The sequence below is a fragment of the Phocoena phocoena genome, chromosome 3, assembly GCF_963924675.1.
Source record: "Phocoena phocoena chromosome 3, mPhoPho1.1, whole genome shotgun sequence".
In the NCBI taxonomy this organism is placed as follows: Eukaryota; Metazoa; Chordata; class Mammalia; order Artiodactyla; family Phocoenidae; genus Phocoena; species Phocoena phocoena.
The window spans coordinates 152,180,286-152,192,898 of NC_089221.1; the positions used below are offsets into that span (position 1 = coordinate 152,180,286).

The 12,613-nt window shown below is 38.7% G+C and overlaps 1 protein-coding gene across 1 annotated transcript; it reads right to left on the bottom strand.

Moving 5' to 3' along the window:
• Positions 1 to 1,161: 1,161 nt before the first annotated feature.
• On the bottom strand, positions 1,162 to 3,375 carry LOC136121582 (centrosomal protein of 78 kDa-like). Its single transcript, XM_065875494.1, has 3 exons — positions 3,287 to 3,375; positions 2,264 to 2,435; positions 1,162 to 1,362 (listed from the first exon to the last, which is right to left on the bottom strand). The coding sequence occupies exons 1-3, from the start codon at positions 3,373 to 3,375 to the stop codon at positions 1,162 to 1,164; spliced, it is 462 nt and encodes a 153-aa protein (XP_065731566.1).
• Positions 3,376 to 12,613: the final 9,238 nt, after the last annotated feature.

The window sequence follows — 12,613 nt, forward strand, 5'->3', positions numbered from 1 at the left end:
TGGGGGAGCTAAGATCCCACATGCCTTGCGGCCAAAAAGCCAAAACATAAAACAGAAGCAATACTGTAACAAATGCAATAAACACTTTAAAAATGGTCGACATCAGAAAAAATCTTTAAAGAAAAAATTCACATAAATGAAACATAATAAAGTCCATACATTAAAAAAAAAAATAGAGTATGGGTTCGGGTCACATTGCAGCTTCCCACTTACTTACAGCTGTGTAATTCTGGGCAACTCACATAATGTCTCCTCAGACTCCTCATCTGTAACCGGGGATGGTAACAGTTCCCTACCTCAGAGCGTTGCTGTAATCCATAAACACGGTTAAGTGCCTTGGTAAATGTTTGAGGCTCTCTGGTTATTGTGAATTAAAATACCTCAATGGCATCTGGCCATGTGATTTATAATAGTTTGATGTTTAACCAAACGGTAAAACTATTCCATTTATCATTCCCATCTCTTTTTAACCCTTACCCTGCTTTGTTGTTTATGTTTTCTCCCAACACAGAGTGCTAGTTCCAGGAGAGTAAAGGCTTTATTTTGTTCACTGCTGAAAACAATAGCACCCAGAAAAGTACTGTACATATGAAGCCCTCAGTAAACATTAGCTGAATGAATGGTGCAAAGTGTCACAAGGAAAAGTACAGCAAAACTTTCATTATAATAAAAAAGTATAGATAAATCTTTCTCTAATGGCTTCCAGTCAAGTAACTGAAACCACCATATGCTATAATAAAAACATAAGTAATTTATTAAAATTTGAAGACAAAAACATAATTTTAAAAGATTTAGACCTATGTTAGGTGTGATAGAGTATGGATGCTTTCTTGAAATTCACAATCAGATCCAGGAGTATCACTTTCAGAATGTTCTAGTAGATTGAGTTTACTTTTAGTTGTCTTTGATGAAACAGTCACTATTGTACTCTCTTTCTTAACAGAAATGTGTTTTTTCGAAGACTCACTTCTAATTGGTTCATTAAGCAAAGAATTATTTTGGCCAATTCCTTTGCTTTTCTGCTTTACAGGTGAGTCAGAGCAGGAATGCAGGTCCTTCCCAGGTTGTTTCTTAGCAGAGTAGTTTTGGGTATATTCACCTGCTTTGGTCATTTTCTGTGAAGAAGACCTGCTATTTCTAGATAATTCCTCTTCTTTTCTTTCACTTCCAGTTCCAGAAATGACGTCTGCTGAAGGGAGAACATGTTCTAGCAATGAAATCTTCAAAAGACTCCTGCCGCTGCTCTGTGACTGGGACCCCCAGGTTGTCTTTGGAAGTTTCTAAGGCCTCCTGAGTAGACACTGGGACATGGAAGGAGTCGACAGGCAAAGGAATCCCAGCATCACCTGTAATTTTCTGAAACTGGAGGGAAAAACAAAAGACAAGACAAAAATTCAGTGATGAACAAAGCCAACCATGAAAAAGTAGAGTTCAAAACTTCAGTGTTACTCTGTGATCTTATTATTAACACAGTCAATATTCAGAAGATTTCAGAGCCAGTTTTTTTCTAATTATATCTTGCCAAGTGATTCTCAGCTTAACCTAGCTATATCCAAGACTATGTCCACTACATTTTCAGACTTTGGTGACTGGGGTAGTTATTACCCATTTCCTTTCCCTCACTAAAAATAAAACCCTATTCTGTAAGATAATTAATCTCTTTTCTATCCTCCAGGCACATGTAAACAGTATATAGTTTGTGACCAGACTGTGTTCTCAAGCTGTCAGTTCCCAAGACCAGTCTGAGATTGGTTGATGGGGGCTCCAAGTAAGGCTAGAGGAAAAGCTGACAGGTTTTCCCCTCCCATTCCCATAACCAGTGACTCACTGTCATATGTTACCTATTAGCTATGTCTGGATTACTTATTTTAAAAATTATATCAGCATGTGTACCTTCATTAGTGTTCCTTCATTGTAAGCTGACTGCATACAGATAGAAACCTAGATAAAATATGAATAGAATAGACATTTATACAATTTAAAATCTGGAATATTTTCTCTAATGTTTTCTTTCTTCATTAAGGATAGTTTGCTTTAACTCATAAATTTTCTAAAGAACTTCCAGTCTCCTTATTTACAACAATACAGTATCATGAAATGGGCACACATTTACTAATCTCAGATTTGGAAAGGATTCCAGAATCTTCTAGCTCCTGAGCATGTGAACTATTAGAGACTGATCATTATTGTTTTCTCCCTGACTTGGTCATTTCCTTTTTGCTAATCACTCTTAGAATCATGAAGTGCTGTTCTGTCCACTTACTTGGATATTTTGCATTTGTCCTGGGGCACCCTGTTTTGATTCTGATTTTTCTTCTTCAAGCGCCTTCTTTTCTTCTTTACGTGGACTACTAACAGTAGAATTCACCTGGGGACGACCTAGTAAATGAAAATCTGACTGCTCTATACCAGCCATTGTGGCCAGCTGCCCAAGCCTGGACCAGAGGAGGAAAGGAGAAAAGACAAAGGTTATTATAATCACAGAAGAGCAGTTTAGATTTCCCCAGACCTACAATCATGAAGTACTTCTAAAATCTTAAAAGCCTACATCCTACTCCAGACTACAAGCCTCTCTCTCCCCCAAATTCTCAGCCCTTTCCAGATTCATCCTCTAGGACACATCCCATCTCCTTACCTATTACGGCTCCATTTTAAACACTGTCTGACTAGCAGCTTCAACATCTACCACGCACCTCGTCCATTACCTCTCACACCTCCATTCCCACACTTCTTTACCACATTTCCTCCAGTTTCCAAGAATGTGTTTGTTCCTTCCTTCCCAACACCAACACCAATTCATTCACTGACAAAACACCACTCCATCAACCATCAATCTCCACTTCCCTCTTCCAGCAAAATTGCTCCCAGTTGAGAACCACTGACCTATATCTCCCCTGCAGATTAATAATAATTTTTATGTCTAAGGCAAAAATAACTTTAATTCAAACTTATCAAACAAGCAAAGTAAATGAAAGATAGGAAAATTCTTATCCATTCCCGAATATTTTCAATGAAAACTGCCTTCAATTTAATCTTTACAAAAAACTACACCTACTAATTACTCTATCTACAGGTTACTCTTTTATAATGAGCTCCCCACTCTACCAAAGCAGGCTTCCCTATTTGCATTTCTTAAAAAATTTAATTCCTCATTTTAAAAAGTCAACTGTATTACCTATTATTACACTAAATATGGCCACGGAAGTGATGAAAATTGCTCCAGTTCCTCAGCAAACTACCATTATAGTCGCAAAGAGAAGAACGCCATGAAGAGAAATGAACTAACCCAGCATCTTTAAGGAGATCCAAGAAAGCATGGAACTTGTGAAAAGAATTCTCAATGCTGCCCAAAACACCTGCATCATCCAGGATCATGCTTGTCAATGAGTGGGCATGAAGGGCTTCAGACAAAGAGAAATTCATATTTCTTAAGTGGGCATTTTCATGTTCCAGCTATAAAAGAAGACTAAAAATGTCTGACATGATTTTTTCTCATTGTCATCAAAAGTAGTCTTGCCTATGTTCAAGGAACAAAACTAAAACACTCAAAATGTAATTAATTTGTAATTAACCTAACTCTCCACCAGTAAAGACAGAGGCCATATCACATAGTAACCAAAACCCACAGGCACCCAACAAAGTTTCCTATATAACACTTAGGTGGTATATAAATAAACCAAAGTTATTGTTTTATTAATGATCTTTCACAAAAGACCACATTTCTAACTAGTTCAATTCATAACGGAGCCTCATTCCACATTAGAAAATTACCTGCTTTAAGTTTCTCTTAAATTAGAAAATGAATTATAGAATCTGATCTGAACAAAACATATTACAACTCTGCTGAATGTTAAGAATTAACTTTAGTGAGCAAAATATCTAATGCTTACGTTTAAAAGTCCTAAATCATACCCAACCCAATTTATTAAATGTACAATCACCAATATTTTCTTTGGCTTCTTGAAAATATTCACCCCCGTGCACTCTTCCCCTTCCGCTCATCACCTATGCACTTAAAACCCCCTGTAAGCTCAACTCTAGTATTTCTCAGAAAGGCCGTTAATGTGCATGATGCCCCTTTTGCCTTACATGAGCAGGTGCTCAACATTTATTGAATGAGTGTCCGCCAATCCAATGGATGCACTTTCAAAAATTCCTCCCTACACTCACCCTGTGATAAATTATATTTAGATAGAACTTTTTAGATTATGCCCTGCTTTCATGCACATTACCTAATGTAATTCTCATAGTATATATTTTTATCTTTCATTGCATTCTTAGAAGTTTTCCAATATCTTAAATTTATTTAAAGGATTCACTTTCCTAATTCATTGCCAGAAGAGTCTCATCGTGTCTTTTATGTTACTGTATATACAGTATATGCACAAAAAGTGCCTTCTTGAATCAAAGAATCATGAACAGGAAATAGGCTAATGTCATATAAAAGTGCACACACACATACACACACACACACAAAACCAGATTTTCACATTTTTAAAAACATGCTTTCTGGAATATAGATCATATGATCACTACATACCAGTAAATGCAAAAGTCCATATGATACAACCAATTTGCAACATATTACAGTTTTAAAGCTTACAAATTATGTGTATATGGCTTAAAATAAAATCAAAATAAAACCAGAACACTCTCAAAAGCAGAAGAAGAAACGTGTTTACCTCACTGACGCGTCTGTCAGCCTTCAGTCTTATTACTCTTTCCTCCTTTAACTGCTTTAGGCACTCCTCCAGGTTTTCCTAAACAAACAGAGTCAATATTATAGCTAATTCATAGTATAATATCCAAAAGCCTTTCCAGCTATTAGTTTCATCAGGATTCAGGGGCAGAGCCAGAAGTGAACTCAGAGTTTAGTCTCCTACTGGTAATATCATACCATGCTAGTGAAATGAATTATCAAAATCTATCAAATTAGCATAGGTAAGATTTATTTAAATTCCACTCTTTCCAACATAAATTTGTGGCAGCCCACCATAAAAGGCATATGCGTATAACATAGTAAGTCAGAAATAAGAAGTTAAGACCAAGAAAGAAAAAGTCTATTTTTATTTGTGGGTCTTTTATAGCAGGAAGTCCTATTAATGAACATGTTTAACATACCTGAATTGCCTAACTGCAGATTCAAAAGCATGTTTTTAAAAAGTAATCACTTTTAAAGCAATTCACAGTCAAGCACTGTTCCTGGAGTTCCCTGGGTATGAACTAATCTAATCATCAAAACCCTAAAAGGGGGCTTCCCTGCTGGCACAGTGGTTAAGAATCCGCCTGCCAGTGCGGGGGACACAGATTCGAGCCCTAGTCCGGGAAGAACCGAAATGCCGCGGAGCAACTAGGCCCGTGTGCCACGACTACTGAGCCTACGCTCTAGAACCCACGTGCCACAACTACTGAAGCCTGCGCGCCTAGAGCCTGTGCTCCGCAATAAGAGAAGCCACCGCACTGCAACGAAGAGTAGCCCCACGCTCGACGCAACTGGAGAAAGCCCGCGAGCAGCAACGTAGAACCAACGCAGCCAAAAATAAATAAATAAATGTATAAAACAAAAAACCCTACGAGGAAAGAACGATCACTAACTCCATGTTTTTGTTTTTGTTTTTTTTGCGTTACACGGGCCTCTCACTGTTGTGGCCTCTCCCATTGCGGAGCACAGGCTCCAGACAAGCAGGCTCAGCGGCCATGGCTCTTGGGCCCAGCCGCTCCACGGCATGTGGGATCCTCCCGGACCGGGGCACGAACCCGTGTCCCCTACATCAGCAGGCAGACTCTGAACCACTGCGCCACCAGGGAAGCCCTAGTTTACAGATGAGGGAAACAGAGGCAGAGAAGTAGAATAAGTAGAGCAGCACAGCCAAGGTCACACCACTAAGTAGCAGAGCCACACTGTGGACTCAGGAAGCTGGGTGCCATTCCTGTCTTCCCATTCACCAAGGTCACTGAAATAAAATGAACACTGATAAACTCTCTTAGGAGTTTTAGGAACTAAGACACTTCGGTCTTTGAAGTGGGGACACTGCTAGCAATAGGCAGAATTCTAACAGAGCCCCCAAGATTCCTGCTTACTGAAGTACACAAACCTTCCACTTATCCAATCAAACTCTAAATCTAGGTGCTGCAATGAAGGGATTTTGCAGATGGAATTAAGGTTCAAAATCAGTTGATTTTTTAAGATAGGGAGATTATTCTAGGTGGATGTGACCTACTCAGGCACCCCATGAAAAGGACCTGAACTCTTCCTGAATTGAAGTACAAAAGGGACAAGAGGGAGACTCTCCATTGCTGGCTCTGAAGAAGTCCAATGCTGCGGCAGGGAAGGCAAGCGAGAGGCCTCTAGGACCTGAGACTGTCCCCCGACTGACAGCCAGCAAGGAAATGGGGACCTCTGTCCTGCAACTGCAGAATCTGAATTATGCCAACAAGCCGAAGAAGCCTGGAGCCATTCTTTCCCAGAGCCTCTGGGTGCTAACACAGCCTGACTGACATCTAGATTTCAGCTCTGTGACCCACACAAACTATGGTGAACATCCAACGTCTGGGGCTCAATGTCTTCCACTTACATTTCACATGCTTTAACACTCTCGGGAGGGAACCCACATGTTCCAGTGTGGATCTGAGCAGGAAACCTAGTCACGCTGTGCCTGGACTTCTGACCTACAGAACTGTGAGCTAGTCAGATAGGTACTGTTTTCAGTCAGTAAGAGTGTAATGAAAGAATTAATATTCTACTCAACCTCCAGGTTCATGAACAAAATAAACGATTTTCATTGTTTTAAGCCACTGTTTCAGGGTGGTTTCTTATGCAGTGATAAACAATCAGAATACCTACACTTATGAAAACAGTAAGGTATATTTATACATTTTAGCTGCTTTGAACAATCACTTAAAGAATGAGGAACTCTGTTATATGCCATCATTGGGAGAGGAGCTGGTATCACTTTCTGGAGAGTAGCTCTTGGTACCTAACAACAATCCTACATCAGGAGTTTACCCTAAGAAAATCAAAGATGTGGGCAAAGATTTATCTACCAACATGATGTCATAAGATTGTTTATAACCAAACCCTAGAAGAAAGCTAAGAGCCTCCAAATTGGGACTGGTTTAAACAAAAAGAGCTCACCGTCTGAAGGAATGCGCTATGAAGCCACTAAGAAAAGAATGACAACGGGTCTCAACCAGAGTTAATGAATGGGCTTCAGGAGTTCCACATTCAAAATGTATCTGTGCGTTTTTCCTGGGAAACGGTGCATAAGCTTAATCAAATTCTCTGATGCAGAGGAGTGTGTAGTGACATGGCAAAATATTTTTCATACTTCTTTAGGACAAAAGAGCAGATTAGGTGTGTGTACATGCAGAGGTGGCTTCTACTTCCTTCAAGAAGCTGTTCATTGTTTTCAAAAATTTACTCAATGAACATATATTTTTATATTCAGATCATGTTTAAAAAACTGACAGTCTGAGAACTTCAAATTCTTTAATGTTTCATTACTAAAGCCAGCCAAGTTTTCAATGGGGAAAAAGGGGAAAAAAATTGCAAAATTCCTCTACTTTCAATATAATGGTTTAATAAATCGTCTAAAACCGATTTCAAAGAATTTCTAAACAAATAAGCAAACAAAAAAACCCTCACCACAGTCAGAGGAAAGTAGAGTAAAACTTCCTGACTGGTTCTAAATAGCACATCAAAGTGAAATTACATGAAATAGTTTCTCCCTCTAGTGGAGGGAATTAGAACACAGTGTTAAATTTTTGTGAAAAAGTGTACCCTCCTCCCACAAAGTATTAATAATTCACGTCCCTTACATGGAAATATGGAACCAAAAAAGTTAGAAAGTAAAATTGCTTGATATTCTATTAAATAAGTAAGACTAATGATAAGGCTTTGGAATAATTTTCCTTCCTGTCATCTGCTCTCCCTTCTGTACACCGGCTAGGGTGATTTTTCTGGGACAAAGCACCCATCATATTGGATATCAAATTTTATGTTCACCTTTTCTCCATTTAACATTGAAATCCATCATTTCTCATATGATCAGGGGATTCATAACCTTGATTTTTTTGTGTGGGCTACAAAATATTCCACTGAGTGGGTTTACTGGTTAACCACTTTACACATTTAAATTCTTTCCAACTTTTCAATATTATAAGACAAAATAACCGTTTTATGCATGAAAGCTTTTTTCCATATTGAGAATAACGTTCTTGCAATAAATCCATAAAAATGAGTTTGAGGTCAAAGCAAATGAACATTTTTAAGGCTTGAGGTACCTATCTCCAAACTTCTTTCCAAAAGATTTCTGAGATTTTATACTGCCATCAGCGATGTATCACTTGGTATATAACCTCTACTACAACTGTTGGCTTATTTCCTCACGTAGAGTGCAAGTTATTTGAAGACTGGGGGTGTATTTTATTAAGTGTTTATCCCCAGCACCTGTGCCTAGCACAACATAGGCGGTCAATAAATAATTGCTTAATAAGGAAAATCCCTGCCAATACAAGATGTACGTGTGTGAAAGACAGACTGTGTTTTTCTCTAACTGGATAGATGAAAACTTGTCATCTTCTTTAATGTGCAATTTTTTTTCTTATAATTAGCAATTAAATTTCTCTTTTAGATTATATTGTAAAAATTCAGATTCTCTGAGGCAAATGGGCCTGGCACTACCCATTAGCTATATAACCTTGGACGAGTTCTATAACTCTAGGCCTCAACTTTCTCATCTATAAAATGGAGGTAAGCTCCCATATCACAGAGCTCTTGTGAGGATTACATGAGTTAAAACACATATAAAATAAGAAGAGTGCTTGGTACACAGAATATGTTCAACTAATGCTGAATGAATGAACATGTGAACGCAAGCAGTAGTGAAGGGCTTAAAATGAAATGGTCTCATCCCACTCCCACATCCAGCAGTCAAGAAGCGACCGATTCTTTACTCAGGTTTTTAATTGTAAAATACGATATGTGTACTGAGAAGTGCACAGAACAAAACTGTCAATGTGACAAATAAAAAGAGAATAGTTACATAAACACTACTCGAATCTGAAAGTATTGATACTTGTCAGCATCTCAAAACCCCCCCCATATCCTTTTCCCATCACAATCTCCTTCCCTCTTCCCAGTTAAACACCATCCTCATTTCTTGACAATCCTTTCCTTTAACCTGCATGCATCCCTAACAAGAGTTTAGTTTTGTCAACATCTAACTTTATGTAGAGGATCATAGTATATGAAGTCTTTTCTATCTTATTTCTTTCTCTCAACATTGGTTTAAAAAATTCATCCACATTGCTGCCTGTAGCTCTAGTTCATTCAATTTTATTGCTGGATAGTTTTCCCACTGTACGAATACACAAAATTTATTTAATTTTTGACTCTTAATGGACATTTAGTTTGTTTTCAGTTTGTGCTAATGCAAATCACGGCTAGGAATCCTGCTGTACCGGTTATTCCGGTGCATTTACACAGGGCGGGGGTGAGGGCTGCTGGCTCACAGGCTATTTATATACCTTCAGTTGATGGAGAGTGCTAAATGCTTTCCAAAGTAGTTGTGTCGATTTATACTCCAGTATAAACAGGGTAGAAGATTCCCATAGTACTCCAGGTCTACAATACCTGATACTACCACACTTCATTTATGTATTTGTCAAACTGATTGGCATGTAGTTTCATTGGTTTTGACTCACTTTTCTCTTATTACTTAATGAAGTCGTACACTTTTCTGTGTTTACTGGCTGTTTGGATTTCCTTTTTTATGAGGTTTACGTCAACTATTGTTATTTTTTTATTATTATTTATTTATTTTTGGCTGAGTTGGGTCTTCGTTGCTGCGTGCTGGCTTTCTCTAGTTGCGGTGAGCAGGGGCTACTCTTCATTGCAGTGGCCTCTCTTGTCGTGGAGCACAGGATCTAGGCGGGCGGGCTTCAGTAGTTGTGGCACGTGGGCTCAGTAGTTGTGGCTCGCAGGCTCTAGAGCGCAGGCTCCATAGTTGTGGCACACAGGCTTCACTGCTCCACGGCATGTGGGATCTTCCCGGACCAGGGCTCGAACCCGTGTCCCCTGCCTTGGCAGGCAGATTCTTAACCACTGCGACACCAGGGAGGTCCAACTATTTGTTATTTTGAATTCTTCCCCATTTCCAAGTAATACTCTTACATGATGATTTTCTAACTAAATTGGAGGCATTATCTGTTCATTTTCTATTTTACTAAGTAAGGGTTTAGTTCCTTTACACTGTTTCCACACTGCTTAGTAAAGTTATGTCATCATTAGTTATTCCACTGCTCAGGATCTCTGACTTGTAGTGATATACTTAAAAACCTAAATTGTTGATCAACTATAAATTCTCTCAGCGTCACGCTTTGTAAAATGAGGACATTCATACCATCTTTCCTTCTTTCTACCTCCTGTCTCCCTTCCAGACCTAGCTTTTACATTGTCAGAGTTGAAATTTATACTCTGTTCTATGTGCAGTTAAGTCTTCTGTTATTTGAGAGTCAGTAGGGAGTAAGGTTTAAGACAACAGGCAGAGCGCCTAAACTCAAAGCCTCGATCCAACCCTAAATTACGTACAGCCTGGGCAAGTTCCTTCCCTGTCTTAGCTTCCTTTTCACAAAAGTGGGAATGATATTAGCACCAACCTCATAAGGCTATTCAGAGGATTAAATGAGTTAATATATGCAAAAGCACTTAGAGCCTAATATATACTAAGTACATACTAGTACATTTCAGTACATACCAAGTTAATGCAAATACATACTAAGTATAGTTTAGGTTAGTTATTTGTTATTACATGCAAGTTGACAATAAAAGCTGCAAAACAAGACAGTATTGCCATTGTTACAATGAAATTAATATTGCCCACTGCAGATGTACTGTGTCTCTGTGTATAGACTACACCTCGTTCCATACGGTATCAGTGTCACTGCCCTCGTGCAGGGTGACCACATACCCCAAGCCGCCTTGGGCAGTTCCAGTTTATACCTGTTGTCCTGATGTTACAGCATTAGAGCACCTCCTTACACTATTGAAGTGTTCTGGTGTGGACAACAAATTAGATAGGTGGTCATTACCCCTGTGTGTCACTGAAAAGGGGGACATCTATAGTGTCAAGTTTAAGTGGTTAAAAATCAACCATAGCTTAGTTTGCTTCAGGTTTATGTCCTTATAGCCTTTTCTCCTCTGGAGTTCAAGTTCCTTCTCTTCCTCTCCCTCCTCCCTTCCAACAGTGCCGAATACCTAGTAAGTACAATATGCCTCAAGGTGTTTCTAAGCTGTCAATCAAACAATCAATAGAAGCCTCTCACTCTAGACTATAGACTTCAGACTATACTACAAAGCTACAGTAATCAAGACAATATGGTAGTGGCACAAAAACAGAAATATAGATCAATGGTACAGGACAGAAAGCCCAGAGATAAACCCACACACCTATGGTCACCTAATCTATGACAAAGGAGGCAAGAATAAACATGGAGAAGAAACAGTCTCTTCAATAAGTGGTGCTGGGAAAACTGGACAGCTACATGTAAAAGAGTGAAATTAGAACACTCCCTACACCATACACAAAAATAAACTCAAAATGGATTAAAAACCTAAATGTAAGGCCAGACATTATAAAACTCTTAGAGGAAAACACAGGCAGAACACTCTGACATAATATGCAGCAAGATCCTTTTTGACCCACCTCCTAGAGTAATGGAAATAAAAACAAAAATAAACAAATGGGACCTAATGAACCTTAAAAGCTTTTGCACAGCAAAGGAAACCATAAACAAGACGAAAAGACAACCCTCAGAATGGGAGAAAATATTTGCAAACGAATCAACGGACAAAGGATTAATCTCCAAAATATATGAACAGCCCATGCAGCTCAATATTAAAAAAAAAAAACAACCCTATCCATAAATGGGCAGAAGACCTAAATAGACATTTCTCCAAAGAAGAAATACAGATGGCCAAGAGGCACATGAAAAGCTGCTCAACATCACTAATTACTGGAGAAATGCACATCAAAACTACAATGAGGTATCACCTCACACCAGTTAGAATGGGCATCATCTGAAAATCTACAAACAACAAATGCTGGAGAGAGTGTGGAGAAAAGGGAAGCATCTTGAACTGTTGGTGGGACTGTAAATTGATACAGCCACTATGCAGAACAATATGGAGGTTCCTTAAAAAACTAAAAATAGAACTACCATACAACCCAGTAATCCCACTCCTGGGCATATACGCAGAGAAAACCATAATTCAAAAAGACACATGCACCCCAATGTTTATTGCTGCACTATCTACAATAGCCAGGACATGGAAGCAACCTAAATGCCCATCGACAAGACGAATGGATAAAGAAGATGTGGTACATATATACAATGGAATATTACTCAGCCATAAAAAGGAATGAAATTGGGTTATTTGTAGAGACGTGGATGGATCTAGAGACTGTCATACAGAGTGAAGTAAGTCAGAAAGAGAAAAACAAATATTGTATATTAACACATATATGTGGAACCTAGAAAAATGGTACAGATGAACTGGTTTGCAGGGCAGAAATTGAGACAAAGATGTAGAGAACGAACGTACGGACACCAA